General features: G+C 36.3%; 3 protein-coding genes and 2 long non-coding RNA genes across 5 annotated transcripts; 2 read left to right on the top strand and 3 right to left on the bottom strand.

Moving 5' to 3' along the window:
- The first annotated feature begins 19 nt into the window (after positions 1-19).
- On the top strand, positions 20-2,251 carry LOC114143510 (urokinase plasminogen activator surface receptor-like). Its single transcript, XM_028015602.1, has 5 exons — positions 20-500; positions 775-897; positions 980-1,123; positions 1,759-1,878; positions 1,979-2,251. Exons 1-5 carry the CDS (start codon positions 461-463, stop codon positions 2,170-2,172), a joined length of 621 nt encoding a protein of 206 aa, XP_027871403.1. The 5' UTR covers positions 20-460; the 3' UTR covers positions 2,173-2,251.
- Positions 2,252-5,029: 2,778 nt separating this feature from the next.
- LOC114143520 (uncharacterized) lies at positions 5,030-15,104 on the top strand. Its single transcript, XR_003595263.1, has 2 exons — positions 5,030-5,349; positions 15,011-15,104. It is a non-coding gene; the product is annotated as an uncharacterized LOC114143520 (long non-coding RNA).
- LOC114143491 (cationic trypsin-3-like) lies at positions 5,481-7,192 on the bottom strand. The gene is made up of 6 exons (XM_028015572.1): positions 7,039-7,192; positions 6,629-6,818; positions 6,361-6,546; positions 5,985-6,046; positions 5,759-5,883; positions 5,481-5,665 (listed from the first exon to the last, which is right to left on the bottom strand). The coding sequence occupies exons 1-6, from the start codon at positions 7,073-7,075 to the stop codon at positions 5,516-5,518; spliced, it is 750 nt and encodes a 249-aa protein (XP_027871373.1). The 5' UTR covers positions 7,076-7,192; the 3' UTR covers positions 5,481-5,515.
- Positions 10,491-11,131, bottom strand: LOC114143521 (uncharacterized). The gene is made up of 2 exons (XR_003595264.1): positions 11,028-11,131; positions 10,491-10,643 (listed from the first exon to the last, which is right to left on the bottom strand). It is a non-coding gene; the product is annotated as an uncharacterized LOC114143521 (long non-coding RNA).
- Positions 15,021-16,739, bottom strand: LOC114143470 (trypsin-like). Its single transcript, XM_028015546.1, has 6 exons — positions 16,685-16,739; positions 16,278-16,470; positions 16,010-16,195; positions 15,637-15,698; positions 15,411-15,535; positions 15,021-15,321 (listed from the first exon to the last, which is right to left on the bottom strand). Exons 1-6 carry the CDS (start codon positions 16,725-16,727, stop codon positions 15,172-15,174), a joined length of 759 nt encoding a protein of 252 aa, XP_027871347.1. The 5' UTR covers positions 16,728-16,739; the 3' UTR covers positions 15,021-15,171.
- Positions 16,740-18,048: the final 1,309 nt, after the last annotated feature.

Genomic DNA, 18,048 nt, shown 5'->3' with positions numbered 1-18,048 from the left:
GCGTTTTGTACGGGTGGCACATCTAAACACCTGCAGGACAGCGGCCCTTGAGGACTGGAGTTTGACACCTGTGCGCCTGCTTCAACTGGCCTTTTCAAATGATTGCAATTCAGCAACGGCCTGTTAATCAGCGATCAATTGAAATCATGTGTGCTGAAGCAGGGAAATAACTAAATCATGCCGGGCAATCAGTGTAACTTGAGGACCAGGGTTAAGAAATGTTTTTTTTTAAATTCTGAAACACTTGCAGTGGCGTTGTTGTCAGTTGCTTTGGCAACGGGTCTGTGCGTAGCATAACCGTCAGAAAGCCAGAAAAAAAAATCTACCATTTACAAACAGGAGGATCTGCTTATTTAGGGGAGGCGTAAAGCTGAGAGTAGAGCCCCTCCCAGGAATAAAACTTTCAATATATATTCTTTCAGTGGAGACAATTATAACTCGCTAATAATTCACCAGCAAAATGTTCCTCTTCACTTTGGTGTTACTGTTTCTACCGGAAGGCAAGTTTTTTATTTATTTATTTATTTATTTTTAAAATCACATTTAATATTATTCTATTGTTGCATTAATTAGTGTTATTTCATTCAATTTACATTTTATCCCATTGCAAACTGCAATAATGATCTAATTTCCTGCTAAGCCTTTCAAACGTTTCCTTCCCACTCTGTATATTGTGCTGATTCAACCTCTTTTGTCTTATAAGAACATGATTTTGTTATTTCCTTTTCATATTTTGTTGACAATAAAAGTGCATTTTCTCTTTGTTTTAATTAGCTGACACCCTGAAATGTTATGAATGTTTATCAAGCAGCCCTGGAATTTGCACTGGGAAAACAACTGAGTGTCCCTCACAGGATTATCGTTGTTCAGCAGTAACAACAGAAGTCGCAATTAAAGGTAGTATGTCTTTGTATGGTTTCCAGTTGTTGTTTATTGCTTTGGCAACGTCACACTTAAAATTTGTGTTATTTTACTGTAGATGGCGTCGTGGTTCCTATTGTCAACTTCAAAGGTTGCATGATGCCTGAACTATGTGTTGAAAACTCCGTCAACTACGGAACTTACAAAGTGGTGAAAAATAGCGTCTGCTGCAATGGAGACCTCTGCAACGCTCAAATACCTGGTAATTAATTTATAGATGACATTTTTCAATACTTTGCACAATTTTAATTTACAATACTCACAAACGTGTTGCTTCTTAAAATGTACAACATTTTAAGCAACCATTGTAGAAGTGGTCTACAAATTAGTCTGCAGGTAGTTTTGTGATTCTAGTATGGAGCTAAATTGATGCCATAAAAAAAAGTTTAAAACAAAAAAAAAGATTTAAAATTATTTTTCAACCTTAACCTGGAGGTTATTTTATTTATTTAGTTTCAGATTTGTTTTTAATTTTTTTTTTTAGGCTTCAAACGTTTTTTCAGATTGAAACACCATGATTGACATTCCTGGCCTGCAGAGCTGTCAGTCATGATTTCAGATCCCTTTTATCGACATCCTACCCTAAGACAGTGGAAAAGCTTCAATCTAAAAAAAAAAAAAAAAGTAAAAAAATAAATAAATCTGGAGCTGAATCTGAACTTCAATCTGAGTAGTTTTGAATTTTTTTTTTCAAAACCTTTTTTTAGTTTATTCAGTTTCAAACTTTTTCCACATATTATGGGTGAAACAAGTAGTTAAAAAAAATAAAAGCTTTGAGCGAAAAGTTGTTATAATTTTGCATTTCTTTTCAATGGAATAACTATCTCTGTATGTTAGAGTACAAGTCCGCTCCAAATGGAAAAAAGTGCTTCACGTGTGAGGGAGAAAACTGCATGAAAACTCTTAAATGTGAAGGGAATGAAAACTACTGCGTCAAAGCAACAAGAGCCCAATATGGTTTTGCATGCTTCATATTTATCCTCAGAAGAATGTTAAGACCAGATCCAAACATGCTACTCACATGGTAACTTTATTTTCATTTCCTCAATGAATGTAGAAGGAAAAAATGTGACGCTGAAGGGATGTGCCTCCAAGTTGATCTGCTCAGATCAGCGAGCTTCACGGGTGAATCAGTTCAGCACAGAACAGCTTAGCTGCTGCCAGGGCGACTACTGCAACAGCGCCAGTAGAGCCTTTACCTACCTGCTGCTCCTGTTGGTGCCACTGTTGTTTTCTAACTTATTTTCTTAGCTCATAGAAATAACCGAATTACTGCCAAGTTTAAACTTGTATGCATAATTAATTTAATAAAACAGCTTTTTTTCTTTGAGCTGATTTTCTATAAATGTTGGAAGGTGAGATCTAGCATAATGTCATAACTAACAACATCCCCAATATTTCCGTGTTGTATGCTAAAAAATATCTTCCTGAATAAACACAAGAAATAAGAAATACTGTGTCTAGAACCTTTCTCATTCTAATTGTTTACTTTTTGAAACAACAAAATTAGCAAAAATATATTTTGTGAAAATATAACATGTGCCACATATGAATATATGCAGAATAAAAACAGTAGGTATTACTGAGAATAAAAAAAAAAAAAAAAAATATATATATATATATATATATATATATAAAGACAACAAACAAAAAAAACACACACACACTCACACACCACCAAAAATATATATATATATATATATATATATATATATTTTTTTTTTTACGTATCTGTACTTGAAAAACTTTCTTACTGACAACTTTTTACTTTTACTCCCAAGTCATTTTGTATTCTTGAAGATAAAAATTACTTTTTGTACATTTCAAAACTTGTACTTTTACTTGTGTACCTTACACAAGTTGGCATATTTTTCCCATTTTGTTTTACTACCTGTATGTGTCATTAGCAGGTGAAGTTCTATTGTTGGCTTTACCATGGGACAAATGCATAACTTATCCCCTATACTGCTTCTTGCAGACGGATGAAAAGTTTGTTTCAAACTACTAGGCAGAAGGGTACTTGGGTGGTACACCAGGGTGGTACACCAGGGTGGTACACAAGAAAACACCGGCCTTGTGGATGTCCTGCTAGAAACGGCCTTTTCTGCTTACCTTGCATTCTTCTCTCAACTTGTGTCAGATGACAGACTTGGCTTTGGATGAACTCATATTTTGTGTAGAATGAGCAGAGGATCATGGACTTCATTTAAAAGTAAAGGTAAGACGGCAATAAACATTTTTGTTTAGTTTTTTATTGAATTGTGCATTTCGTGAGTTACAGTTTGTATATGTGTAAAGAAAGCAGAGGAAACATGACCCATAAACTGCTGTGTTAGATTAGCTAATAGCAGTTTTAGCTATAATCTACTACAGTGATTATTAATCACTTATTAATAATCATGAAAGAAACATTAAGCCTAAAGCCATACTGCTGCAACAGACTGAATGTTCTGTTCTTTGTGTGGGAAATATTTAGTGTTTTTTGGTGTTGAATCCTGAAACATATAGTGGCGTTGTTGTCAGTTGCTATGCCAACGGGTCAGAGTGTAGTTTTTCTGATACAGAGGGTGAGAAAGAAGTGGTTTTGAGTTGTACTGCAACGGTTTTCCCCTTTGCTGTGGAGCATAGCAGTAAATTAAAAATACTTACATTTCCAGGTTTCTTTGAGTTAACAGAATTCTTCTATGGTGGCAGCGCGGCAATTCCTCAAAAACATAACAAAATATTCTTATTCCACAAATCACTTAAAATAACATCCAACAACACATTTTTAAAAATATGTTCATTAATTTAGACTTTGAACTGACCTAGTATGACACAGAATAAATCACTCTTCACAATGTGACTTCTAACTGCATGCAAGTGGCCCCACAGCTGAAAAATAAAAGAAGACAATATGTCGTGACTGAGTGGTCAGCTATAAACACCAACTGGCTCATAGGGTCATATTTTTCCAGCCCAACCATGAGAAAACTTTACAAATTATATTCGTACATGTTAGATGTTCTTACAGTATTTCGTTAATTGTTGAGCTAGAAAAATATAACCCCAAGTAAAAGAAAGTAGTGAAGAGCTGCTTCACTCGCACCCACCTCCACCAGCATTACTCAGAATTCTGGTGGGGGAGCCATGAGCGCCTGAAGGGGTTACTCATCACACCACTAGGTGGTACTAAACATATGCATCGATTAAAAATCTCATCATAAATACATACTATTATTATTATTGTTATTTTGGGTAAAATTTACATACGCAGTTTTTCTCTCTGTTACGCCGGTTTCTATATTTGTAAATCTGATTATGATTAAGTCAGTGCCTCACCAGCTATGAACATCCTTCTGTTAAGTAGGAAGAATAAAATGAACGACAAAATCACTACTCTAGAAAAAGGTTGTGTCATTTAATAACATAATAAAATATTCCTGGTTGCATAGAAATAAGTTCAAATTGTTAATTAACACTATTATTTGGACGGTGATTATTGCATTAAAACACTACCACATTTGATGATGCAAACCTTCTTTTCTGTTTAATTTAATGTAATATTAACAGCAAAAGATGTAACAATAAAGTATTTAATTACATATTTTAGCAGTACTAGCATATTTTTACTTTTTCCAGATGTTACTATAAAATTTACAGAGGACTTCTGTCATGTTTAAACTTTTGAAAGTAAAAATGTAATTTCTGAGAAATTTTACATAATAGACATGTAATTTAGATTTTAATTTCAACAGTGAAAGAAAATAAATATTATTGCACTTCCTCCTTTATTTTGCAGGCAATTTTTATGTTAATGTTTTTAAGATAATTATTTTTTTTATAGCTTCATGTAAGCCTATAAAAAGTGTTAAAATTAAAATAAAGAATGACACTTTAACTGCAATAGATAATTTTTTTTATCCTTTATGTTACATTTGTGGCAACCAGAAGCTACCATTAATTAGTTTTACTTGTTTTTAAATTATTTTAAAACTTCTTTCTTTCCAGATTTTGACTCTTAAATTGTTTTTGAATATTGAACTTTTTACTTCCTTTGTATCTTTATTAATAATGTGATGTTTTTTGTGTTATGTTCAACTTGTGATTTTTTTAATTGCTGTATTATGTGACTTCTGTTTCATTATTTTTGTGCACAGCTCTTTGGTCTTGTTGGAGTTTAAAATTCTCTAGAACTAAATCAGGAAGAGTAACTCCAGAGCTGCAGAGTTTAGATGCTGTATGTTCATTTCTGATGTAAAATAAAGACAAAAACTGAATAAATAAATTACTTCTGGTGTTCCTCTTCATGTGATTTAAAACTTGTCACGTTTTTAGACTCAGTTCAGGGAAAATATCAAGTGAACAAACTGAACCATGAATGTAAAGACGATCAACCAGGAAATGTTTCTTTTTCATGCATTTATTGATTTAATTTTCATTTCTGAGGTGCAGAGAAAGCTCCATTAGGGAGGTCAAAATCAGGTGAGAAAAAACAAAACTATTGATACATTGTAATTTTACAAACATGTGGATCAAACTGATGAAGATACAATTATAAAATTATATGTGAGATGAAATTTCATGAAAATTTTATTTTATTATAGTTTATGTTTTATTGAATCCCAGTTGTTTGTTGTATCCATGCCAGATATTCACACACATCAAGGATTGCAGCTGGTCTCTGACATGCATGGTCTGGTTGACCAAGAGAAATCACACCATAAATCATGTCGTTGTGCATCGCTGCTCCACCAGTGTCACCCTGTAGAAAAATTCATATCAACATATTTATTTATGTTGTAAAACAGAAAAGTCTTCTAATCGCTGCAGAGAGGTATTTAAGAAACAAACTTACAAAACATATATCCTTATTAGGTGCTTCAGCATAGAATACATGCCCATATGTCGGGATGAAGCCGGAAAACTGAATAACTCTCATGTCGACACACTGAAGTTGTGGTGGAATAGGATTAGCGGATACTGTAGAGAAACATGAGATTCATAAAAATGTTCTTAACTCGACCTTCTCTGTAGAGACAGAAACAAAGATTTTATTCTCATAACTTCAATATTTCTCTCACATCGTTCATTATTGGGGCCGGCTGTTGTTGCTCCCTCTCCTGCCAGCTGAACAACATCGTCTCTAAAAAACAATAAGAATAAAATGTAAAAATACAAGATAACAATGTAGAAAATTAATTGTTATGAAGAACAATGAAAGAACAGAAAATAAATCTGGACTTCATCCACTGACACAGGAGTGTCCACCTACAGTCCTCAGTGTGTCCTGCGTCCTTTACATGTGTCTCTGGTCCAACACACCTGAGCTAAGCTGAGGGTTCTGGTTCTGCTGGTGGCCTGATTACCTGACTCAGGTGTGCTGAAGCAGAGGCAGCAGGACTGGAGGAGTGGAGACAGAAAACCTGAAGTCATGTTTTTGATCAGAGAAAGACTTACCTACTAAGACGACGCCTGCAGTCTGGTAGCCGAGCAAGTGGAACATCTGTTACTGGTGTCTCAAGCTTCAGCAACATGAGGTCATGCTGCTGGCCGTCGCGAGTATAAATCACAGGAGCTTGTTGGATTACCTGATTGTAACGTATAATAGTCCTTGGATGAACTTTGAACAATGCTACAATAATCCTGCAGAAAAGGTTAGATTATAATGAACAGACAGAAAACGTGATAATCTGCAGATAAAACTGTCTTCATGTCTGTTTCCTACCATCCTGGCTCAGCCATGCAGTGAGCTGAAGTCAGTATCCACTCAGGGTGGATCAGAGATCCTCCACATCCTTCCTTTCTCTCACCCCTTGTGATCTCTAGCCGAACGTGATAAAGACGCTCACCTTCATCACAGTTTTGACCTCCAATGATTCTCTTCTGCAGAGAAACATCTGAGTTCACTGAAACACCTGAAGAAGAAAAAGGAGGACTTTACTCAGAAATCAGGAGTAAACATGGCTGCTGAAACAGAAAACGGATTAACAGTTAAAGATTAAAAAGCATCACAGTTTATATGCAAAGACATTTCAGTCTGAAACAGAAACAGAGGGAAGTTTGAGAGTCACAGAGAGCAGCAGCCTCACGGAACCAGTGGAAGTGTCTCCAGTGTCTCCAGTGTCTCCGACTCACCCAGCCCCAGCAGCAGCAGAATCTTCAGCAGAGCCATTGCTGGTCCAGCTTCCTGTGAATGTCTGCAGTCCAGCAGCAGCTTTTAAACCCTGTCCACAACTTCCTGCTGGAAAGCAAGCCACCAATCACAGGACAGACACCTCATCATTATAAATATACTTGAAAAAAGTTGTTATTGACAGATTATTTCACTAATAACCAAACATTTCCCAGTTTTATAACTTAAATAATCAGTCAATGAAACAAAACTTTTTCATCAATATTAAGGAATTGACTCAAAACAAGCAGCTCATGTATTTTGCTGCAAAGTTCCTTATTAGTTACTTTTGCCTTATCTCAAGTGAACTGAGATTTGGACTGGAAAATAGACTAAAAATTATTGGTAAATGTTCTGTTTTTGCAGTGCACAAGCTTACAGTGAGTTTTGCTCAAGGGAATAAAATTGATGAAATAAAATTGAATTTCTGAAGAAAGAGCGACTTGTTCTTGTTTTCAGGTTGATATTTTTTTAAGAAAAACTGTTTGGTTCCCAATCTACAAGAATTCACATCTGCCTTTGCTCCCGAAACTAGCATCATCTTGTTTTTTGATGAGCCGTGAACAACAGAAAAGGGTTTGGTTCTTTTAATTTGAAAAAGAACAATATTACAGTGTTGGGTGGTGAAGAGCATTTGCATTTGTTGTAAATGCAAAATTGCAACAAAACAATTAAACTCACAGAAATTCACCTAATTAAATGAAAACAATTCTGATTTTCAAAACACGTTTAAAAGAAAACTATGGTAAAATTAGCTGTACCAATCTGTTTTGGTGACAAGAGAGCTGAGTGAAGTGAAGCTCTCGATTTACCGGTTGATCTACATTCCCACCTTCATCTATGGTCATGACTCTGAAGGGACCGACCAATGATTCTCTCCCCATGAGTTCAGCCCAAAAAAATGACTCCACCACTGATAGGTATTTTCCTTTCGAAACTAAATAAAAGAAAGAACCACAGACAACGTATATGAATTTCAACGTGGAGCTTTTGCAAAAGGGAAGGCTCTGAGAACTCTTCCTCCGAAGAATCCACAGAGCATTCTGGGCTGCCCTTACAACGGCTCCTGTTTTTATTGTCTAAGAAGGACAGGCAAGGGGGCAGTCAGGAAAAACAACAGAGGTCGTAAAGCTTCTAACCCAAACATCTAACAACCCAGGTCCAGATGTGATATCTGATCAAAGGTCTGAGCCCGGTTCAAATCTTGGTCAATACTGTCAAGAAAACAAAATACGACTGCTCACAGGTAGTTACTAAATTAGGAGGTGTTCTTGCAAAAGGGTTTAAAGTCTGAGAAACTCAGTGTTATCTATTTCTCGTAAAGTTGAGCAGACAGTAGTGACCTCCAGGTCATTTAAAGAAGAGAACACTTTAAACAGAAAATCACAAAGATTTATAGACTTAATGTGAACTAGAGTAAGAAAATAAAATGATAATACCAAAAACTCTCTAACAACCACCTCCTTGCTGACGTCACAGCCATGTTGGGATGTGGTGGCCGTTGTTAAAAAAGAGGTAATTTAACGTTAACTTTGGACAAAACGTTTGGCTCTTTCCTCTTTAATTTTCCCGGGATCCTCAGCGAGTGGCGGCGGCGTGCTCTAAAGTGAAAGCAACAACAAAACGCGTTGACGACACAGATCACAGAGTTTAATCTCATACAAAGCAATCAACAACAAAGCTGCAGAGGAACAGAGATATGCATTTTTCTCATAAAAATAAAGACAGACAAGGGGAAGACAGACAAACACAAAACAAAAGACAAACAAAAAGCAAAGACGTCTTTGGAGAGAGAGCCAATGCAAAAAGGCAAAATGGTGGCCGCTCTCTGCATTTTCTCTTCCGACGCGAAATCTTATACTAAAGAGGTGTTTCTCTATTTAATTTATGCACTCAAGGCGTTCCTCTTGTTGACCAACTGGAAACTCCCTTAAGCACTCAGAGAAACTTGGAACTCCCCCTGATCTACGCAAAGATCAAAGGACCATCTGCCTTCTACCGAGACAAAGAAGCGGATTGCTGGCCCTGACCCCCCGTGGCTCCCACGGTCATTCTGAGTACAGAACGATCCTGAGATAAGACCTCACAGATACCTGAGAAATCTAAAGTCTCTGTCTCCCAAGGAAAATGCTAATTTCATGGCTTTGCTTCACAGCGGGGAGACTCCATTGAGTGATCTGCATTTTGGCCCCTGTTTGCCTGAATGCCTGCTCATCTGGCTCAATCCCAAATGCTCGACACAAAACTGTTCCAAATAAGAGTGTTCCATATAGCTTTTAAGATTAACTGTATCAAGCACTAAAAATAATCATTTTTCCTTAACACCGTCCACCACCAATCCACTACTGCGTCCATCTGGAGCATCCAGGGTTGCACAGCAGTCATCAGTGAACAAGTCTGTTTGAAAATTAATCTTCATGTATGGCTGGACCCACTGCGACCGGTTCTGCTTGTGAGCTCTGGTTAGTGGCCCAATAGTAGGTTCATGCACCACAAGCCTCTGGAGGATCCTCCACCTTGAGGCTCCAGAGGCACAAGCAGCTTCAAATAACTGTTTGCTGCTTTGCAAAGGCATTTTAACAGCTGCTCTCTTAATCCGATGAATTTGTCTAACAGAAACCTTCCTCATTTTGCCTTTATCTGTACAAACCCATCTTTGTTCTGAATCAGCCACAAATCTCTTCACAGTACGATGATAACGCTTCAGTTTTTGTTAAATATCTAATGTTTTCATACCTTGTCATATGGCACTACACTATCTGATGATTTTCATCAGCAGAGAGATTCTTTCTCTTTCCCATATTGCTTGAAACCTGCGGCCTGGTTAATAATGTGGAACATTAAGTAGATTTCCTTTAATTGAGCTCACCAGACAAACTGATGAACCCAGCTCTCTGAAATTAATTATAGTGATTCAAAGAGCCCTGACACACAAAACCATCTATAAATGTAATAGCACAACAAAAAATGTAATCTTTATGACACCTAAATCCAATTTGCATAATAATGTGGTACACAGCGTAGAAACTCTTGCAGGTAAAAAAACATATTATGACATGAAGCAACCCATAAAGACTAATACTACTGATGTAGTTTCCAAATGGAAACTATATAATAGATATACAATATGCACCATTTCCAGCAAATATTTTGGCTATAAAAACATTTTTATATTTTAGGTCTTGAAGATTTAAGGGAAAAAGTCCATTGTTGCCATTTTATTTTGTAACAAAGTAAGACTTAATTGTGGTTCTTAAAAAAACTATTTTTATTTATATTTAAATGTTTACATATATTCATTCCACACTGACCATGATGGACAGAGTGGTTTTAAAGTCCAATGCATTACCACTGTCTGTCAGGATGAGTGTTGTTGAAGTGTGGACCCAAATGCAGCAGGCAGGAGATGTAAAAGTTCTGTTGTAGATTTAATTAAAAATCAAATTTACAACAAAAAGTACAAGGGACATAAATCCAAACAAGAGACATGGAGAGACCATGAGGAAACCAGGGAGAAGGGATGAGGATCAGTGGCGTGGAGAAACAAGACGAACTGGCGAGTAACAGTCTGTGATTTTACTAATAAGAGACATGATTACATATTTATCTGCTAATTGAAGAAAAAACATCTGTTTTATGTGGCTAAAAGTTAGTTTGGTGTAAAGTGGAACTAATGCCCTAACAAAGATCAAGTTAAGGACAATCATGAATTTCCAAAAATAGGAAAAAAGCCCTGATGCTACATTGTGAAAAACAAAAAGACTAACGTAACTAAAATGTCCTTTGTAAAAGAAACTATGAATCTTGTGATTTTATAGACAAGAAATGTTACAAGAAATTCATAAGGAACACTCTGTTATGGACAAAAGGACTCTTTGTCTTTTCTCTGTTTTATCTGCTCACATGTACTCAGCTGCAGGTTGAACATGTTTGAACATAAAGGGCTTGGCACCTTTATGGAGTTTGTCTCAGTTCCAAACTGTAAACTGGTTTGGGACCAGTCCAATTCATTTAGAGGAATATGATCTATCTGCAAGAAACAATATAGGGGATAAGTTATGCATTTGTCCCATGGTAAAGCCAACAATAGATCTTCTCCTGCTAATGACACATACAGGTAGTAAAACAAAACGTGTAGGTATATTTTTTCTCAAGAAGGGAAGGCAGCAGCTGGGAGAGGCAGATGTTTCTGTGAACGTGGCTTTTTAGGATCCCTTTACTGAACCAGGAAATAAAAAAATGCTATAAACTTAAAGATCTACAAATCTTTGCAAAATACTATCTGATTGTGTAAGAAAGCCATTAATATCTCTATCAAAATAGATTTCAAGATGCAATAAAACAGATCTCAAAGCAAAGATTAAGCTCACATGAATCTACATAAAGACATAAATGTACTTTTATTTGATACATTTTATCATGAAGTATTTCTATTCTAACTTGTTGATTAAAACTTGTGGATCCTCTATCCAGTGTGAATAACTTCACTGAATGAAGAACAAGCTTGTTTTATCAAACATTCACCAGACACAGAAACACACCTGCAGTTTTTGTGAAAGTTTTATTTTAAATTGACCTGGAAAAGTTTTGCCTGATTTTGTTGTTTTGTAGTAATAATTTTTTAATTGGGGTGATGGTGACGACAGTGGCGGGACTTCACCCCACAATTGGTGGGTTGTTGGTTCAAACCCCAACAACCCACCACACCTAGTGCTTTCATCCTTCGCCACCGCCAGGGGGCACTAAAGACTTTTACATTTTAACTCACTACTGACCACTTCTACATCTGTTTATACCTCTGCTCTGGTACATTTTTGCTTCTGTGTCACTTTTCACAAAAGATATTTTAGTGAAAGAGCCAGCAAAAGCTTACAGCACCTTGTACTCCCAGGCGGTGTCCCATCCCAGTAGTAACCAGGACCGACCCTCCTTACTTTCTGTGATCAGACGAGATTTTGCAATTTTTTTTCTTTTTAATCTTTTATTCATGAAAAATTCAGAGTTAAAAATTAAGTCCAAATATTTACAGTGAACAAAATAAAAGTGAAAACTCACTCAAAAATCATCAAAATATATTATATTAGGTTATGGCTGTTCATCATAGAATATGTGAACGAAATAAATATTTAATATTATTTTGGACTCCTGCTTGTGTAGGTATTTTGGGTAATAAAGGAGCAGATAGGTTGGCTGAGGAAGCTGTTAAATAATAAGATATTGATATGCCAGTAACGTTATCTAAATCTAAAGGCAAAAGTATAGTTTGGAAAGAAAGTAAGAAGTTATGGAAAATTAGGTGGGACAATGAAATGAATGGAAAGTCATTTATATAGGATACAAAATAAAGTTGATGTTGTAAGAATTAGAGGAATATACAGGAGGGAGGAGATAATTATAAATAGAATAAAAACTGGTCAAAGTTTATTAAATGGCACTCTTTTTAAGATGGGAAAACATCTTACTGGTTTATGTAGTTGGTGTAATACTGTATAAACACTGGAACATGTTTTTATTAGTTGTAGGAAATATGTGAATCAAAGAAGATTATTAAAAATGGAATTAGGTCTTAATGGATAATTGAAATTTGAGAATGTGGTTGAGTTAAATAGCAAAGAGGGGAAAAAGGAGATTTTTCATTTTTTAAAACATACTGGGTTCATTAGGAGAATTTGAGGTATAGTTATTAGGATCAAACAGATGGAAGTAGTGCAACAAAAATGGATGCAAGCTAAAGAAGAAGAGGCAGGCGCCAGATGGTTCCGCTTCAACAGTGGTACACCCTAGCGCTCATTGCTGCAGTTAAAGTGTTTAAACATGTTTCTGGCTCCTCTCCCATCTATTCCTTCCTCATAGAACAGCTCTGACCACTCTGGTGCTCATACTCGCCTGGATTACCCGCTCCTTGCTTCTCCTCTAATACCCTGGAATTATTGCCCATGGATAGTTAGAGGGCGCAGATCGCCCCCCTCCTCCTCACCATGGACCCGGTGTCTTAACAACATGGAGGCAGAGAAACTGAGAATCCTCAGTCATGACTAGTCCGAGGGAAGTCAAATTGATTTATTTTCCTAAATTATATTTAACTAAATATTATTGTTGAGGGCCACAGGCAGGCATCCTGACACACAGATAGAAAACAATACTTAAAAATTGAAAGAAGAAAAAAACCCCTCTTTTTACAAAGGCACTAGGGGCATCAAGGATAAAAGGTGCAGGGGCTCAAGCTCCCTTCTGCCTCCCAACTACACTTCTGTCTTTATGTCACCGATACAATAGTTAAAAATTTAATGGGATTTGATTTTCCATATTTTAGCTTATGTATATGATGTAGTGTTTTTTATCACCAACTGTGTGTGTAACGTGTTTTGTGTGTTGAGGAGCGATTAGAAACAGCAGAGAAAAGATTCGAGGTGAGGCAGGCAGTTCTCTTGCCTCATGGCAGGGGGCGCTCATGATCCCAGACATTGGTCTTGTGACTCTACAACTGCAGAGTAAAAGACAGCGAGCTAGCCATACAGTAATAAGTCAAGTGCAGCGACATATTTATTTTTTTCTCTTTTCTTCTGACGTCAAAATGGCTGACTACATTTCTACATTTAAATAGTTTTCGAAAGTGGATTTTCAATCGAAGCAGGAAATAATACTAAAGGAAGAGCAAGCCCAAAGATGAAAGGTTTGCTTCAAACTATGAGACATATTTACTGGGTTTTTTTTGGTGTTGAACCCTGAAACATATAGTAGTGTTGAGTTAAACTCAGACATATAGTCTGAGCTTGGCCAATACAGAGGGCGATAAAAAGGTGGTTTTGAGTTGTACTTCAACGTTTTTTCGCTGTGCTGTGGAGAATAGCACTAAATTAATAATACATTTCCAAGTTTCATTGAGTTAACAAATTATTCTACTGCAGCACCGTGGCTATGGATGGCATGTAAAAGAATTGAATTTTTTCCCTCCAGCATTATGCGCATGCGTGAAATTTCCGTATGTAAACAGTCAATGCAAGTTGTTTATATTTGTAAATCTGATTATGATTAAGTCAGTGACTCACAAGCTGTGAACCTCGCCACATGTCACTGCTAACAAACCTTCTTTTCTGTTTAATTTGATGTAATATCACTGAAAAACGTAACAATAAAGATTTAATGACACATTTTAGCAGTACTAACATCGTCTTACTTTTTCCAGATGTTACTATAAAATTTACAGAGAACGTCTGTCATGTTTAAAATTTTGAAAACAAAATTGTAATTTCTGAGAAATCTTACATAATTAACATGTAATTTAGATTTTAATTTCAACAGTGAAGTAAATAATTATTTTGTCACTTTATCCTTTATTTTGCAGGTGATTTTTATGTTAATATTTTTAAGAAGATTCTTTTTTATAACTTTATATGACCCTATAAAAAGTGTTAAAAATTAAAATTTAACTGCAAAAGAGGAACATTTTCTATCATTTTAATTTTAATTTGTGGCAACCAATAGCTACCATTAATTAGTTCTACCTGTATTTAAATATTTTCTTAAAACTTCTTTCATTCCAGATTTTGACTTTTAACTTGTCTTTAATGATTGAACTTTTTATTTCCTTAGTATATTTATTAATAATGTGATGACTTTTTCTATTATTTCTAAGTTATTAAGATTTTATTTGTTAATTGTTGTATTATGTGACTTCTGTTTCATTACTAAATCAGGAATAGTAACTCCAGAACTGCAGAGTTTAGATGCTGCATGTTCATTTCTGATGGAAAATAAGGACAAAATCTTAATAAATAAATTACTTCTGATGTTCCTCTTCGTGTGATTTAAAACTCATGTCATGTTTCTAATCTCAGTTCAGGGAAAATATCAACTGAACAAACTGAACCATGACTGTAAAGACAATCAGCCAGAAAATGTTTCTTTTTGATGCATTTATTTTCCATTTCTGAGGCAGAGAAAGCTCCATTAGGGAGGTCAAAATCAGGTGAGAGAAAACAAAACTATTGATTTATTCTAATTCTGCAAACATGTGGATCAAACTGAAGAAGATACAATTATAAAATCATATGTGAGATGAAATATAAGAATTATATTTCATGATACTTTATGTTTTATTGAATCCCAGTTATTTGCTTTATCCACCCCAGATATTCACACACATCCAGGGCTGCAGTTGGTCTCTGACATGCGTAATCAGGTTGACCAACAGATATCAAACCGTAAATCATGGTGCTGTGCACCACTGCTCCACCAGTGTCGCACTGTAGAAAAATTAGTATCAAAATATTTATGTTGTAAAACAGAAAAGACTTCTAATCACTGTAGGGAGATATTGACGAAACAAACTTACACGACATATATCCTTGTTCGCTGCTGAAGCATAGAATACATGCCCATATGTTGGGATGAAGCCGGAAAACTGAACAACTCTCATGTCGACACACTGAAGTTGTGGTGGAATAGGAGCTGCAGGTACTGCAGAGAAACAAGAGCATCATTATTTTGTCCTTCACTCAACCTTCTCTGCAGAGACAGAAACAAAGATTTTATTCTCATGAATTCAATATTTCTCTCACATCGCTCATTATTGGGGCCCGCTGTTGTTGCTGCCTCTCCTGCCAGTTGAACAACATCGCCTCTAAAACACAATAAGAATAAAATGTAAAAATACAAGATAACAATGTAGAAAATTAATTATTATGCAGAACAATGAAAGTACAGAAAATAAATCTGGACTTCATCCATTGACACAGGAGTGTCCACCTCCAGTCCTCAGTGTGTCCTGTGTCCTTTACATGTGTCTCTGGTCCAACACACCTGAGCTAAACAGGTTCTGGTTCTGCTGGTGGCCTGATTACCTGACTCAGGTGTGTTGAAGCAGAGGCAGCAGGACTGGAGGAGTGGAGACAGAAAACCTGAAGTCATGTTTTTGATCGGAGAAAGACTTACTTTTGAAGACGATAACTGCAGTCTGGAAGCTGAGCAAGTGGGACATCTGTTACTGGTCTCTGAAGCTTCAGCAACATGATGTCATGGTACTGGTTGTTGTCATTATAAATCACAGGAGCTTGTTGGATTACCTGAATGTACTGTATAACAGTTCGTGGATGAACTTTTACCATTGCTCTGTTAGTCCTGCAGAAAAGGTTAGATTATAATGAACAGACAGAAAACCTGATAATCTGCAGATAAAACTGTCTTTATGTTTCTTTCCTACCATCCTGACTGTGACTTCCAACAGCGAGCTGCAGTCAGGATCCACTCAGGGTGGATCAGAGATCCTCCACATCGCTTCATATGAGTACCATTCTTGCTCTCCAGCCGAACATGATAAAGACGCTCCGTGTGATGACAGTCATAACCTCCAATGATTCTCTTCTGCAGAGAAACATCTGAGTTCACTGAAACACCTGAAGCAGAAAAAGGAGGACTTTACTCAGAAATCAGGTGCAAACATGGCAGCTGGAACAGAAAAAGAATAAACAGTTAAAGATTAAAAAGCATCACAGTTTATATGCAAAGAAGTTGCAGCCTAAAACAGAGGGACATTTGAGAGTCACACAGAGCAGCAGCCTCCCTGAACCAGTGGAAGTGTCTCCTGTGTCTCCAGTGTTTCCAACTCACCCAACCCCAGCAGCAGCAGCAGCAGAACCTTCAGCAGAGCCATTGCTGGTCCAGCTTCCTGTGAATGTCTGCAGTCCTGCAGCAGCTTTTAATCTCTGTTCATGACTTCCTGTTGGAAAGAAAGTCACCAATCACAGGACAGACACTGATCTGTGCTGTCATCTGTATACAGAGAAACTTTAACATCTCTGTTCTAAAGAAACTTGAATAAAGTTCTCGTTGCATTGACAGATTATTTCACTAATAATAAAACATTTTCCCCTCTTATAACTTAAATAATCAGCCAATGAAACAAGAACTCTTTCATCTATATTAAGGAATTGACTCAAACAAGCAGCTCACATATTTTCATACAAAGTTACTTGTAAATTAGTTTTGCTTTATCTGAAATGAACTGAGAGATTTGCAGTAGAAAATAGACTAAAAATAATTGGTAAATTTTCTGGTTTTGCAGTGCACAAGCTTGCAGTGAGTTTGCCATAGGGGAAACTTGATTGTAAATTTGATGAAAACTCACTTTCATCTCACATATGATTTTATAATTGTATCTTCTTCAGTTTGATCCACATGTTTGTAGAATTAGAATAAATCAATAGTTTTGTTTTCTCTCACCTGATTTTGACCTCCCTAATGGAGCTTTCTCTGCCTCAGAAATGAAAAATAAATCAATAAATGCATCATAAAGAAACATTTTCTGGCTGATTGTCTTTACAGTCATGGTTCAGTTTGTTCAGTTGATATTTTCCCTGAACTGAGATTAGAAACATGACATGAGTTTTAAATCACACGAAGAGGAACATCAGAAGTAATTTATTTATTAAGATTTTGTCCTTATTTTCCATCAGAAATGAACATGCAGCATCTAAACTCTGCAGTTCTGGAGTTACTATTCCTGATTTACTGGAGAACTTTAAACTCCAACAAGACCAAAGAGCTGTGCACAAAAATAATGAAACAGAAGTCACATAATGTAACAATTAACTTCTGAAGTTTGAATGGATTATGGCTTCCTGCAGTGCTCTAATGGTGTGTTTCTGTCTTTAACCCATGGTGCCTGACCTGGGTGTAGTGCGGATGAAGCTTTCTCAATAGCTTTAGATATACCATAACAAGCATTTAACCTATTCCAGATCATGTTCTACCCTTTAGCTGGCTGGTTTATATGGATAGATCTTATGTGTTTTGCATGCTCAGTTGATTCACTCAAGGTCCATTTCTTGATCACGTTAGGTTTAAGTCTTTTATAGCATTCTGGAATAAAAGTCGCCATGCCCTGTAGTTCTCTGGTCTGTCGTTAAACTATAATAGACCTGTTGCAACATGCTCTCGTTGTGCTAGACATCTGACTAAGTCTGTCATCTGCG

Source organism: Xiphophorus couchianus, chromosome 4 (assembly GCF_001444195.1).
Source record: "Xiphophorus couchianus chromosome 4, X_couchianus-1.0, whole genome shotgun sequence".
NCBI classification, from domain to species: Eukaryota; Metazoa; Chordata; class Actinopteri; order Cyprinodontiformes; family Poeciliidae; genus Xiphophorus; species Xiphophorus couchianus.
This window is presented reverse-complemented; position numbering and strand designations above follow the sequence as displayed.

Excerpts from the sequence above, each read along its gene's own strand:
- LOC114143470 (XM_028015546.1), bottom strand. The coding sequence starts at position 16,727 with ATGGCTCTGCTGAAGGTTCTGCTGCTGCTGCTGCTGGGGTTGG. Across the intron at positions 16,471-16,684 it reads GCTGCTGCTGCTGGGGTTGG|GTGTTTCAGTGAACTCAGAT; the intron begins GTGAGTTGGAAA and ends TTTCTGCTTCAG. Across the intron at positions 15,536-15,636 it reads GGGCCCCAATAATGAGCGAT|TACCTGCAGCTCCTATTCCA; the intron begins GTGAGAGAAATA and ends GTTTCTCTGCAG.
- LOC114143510 (XM_028015602.1), top strand. The coding sequence starts at position 461 with ATGTTCCTCTTCACTTTGGTGTTACTGTTTCTACCGGAAG. Across the intron at positions 501-774 it reads GTTACTGTTTCTACCGGAAG|CTGACACCCTGAAATGTTAT; the intron begins GCAAGTTTTTTA and ends TGTTTTAATTAG. Across the intron at positions 898-979 it reads AACAGAAGTCGCAATTAAAG|ATGGCGTCGTGGTTCCTATT; the intron begins GTAGTATGTCTT and ends ATTTTACTGTAG.
- LOC114143491 (XM_028015572.1), bottom strand. The coding sequence starts at position 7,075 with ATGGCTCTGCTGAAGATTCTGCTGCTGCTGGGGCTGG. Across the intron at positions 6,819-7,038 it reads TCTGCTGCTGCTGGGGCTGG|GTGTTTCAGTGAACTCAGAT; the intron begins GTGAGTCGGAGA and ends TTTCTTCTTCAG. Across the intron at positions 6,047-6,360 it reads TGCAGGCGTCGTCTTAGTAG|AGACGATGTTGTTCAGCTGG; the intron begins GTAAGTCTTTCT and ends ATTGTTTTTTAG.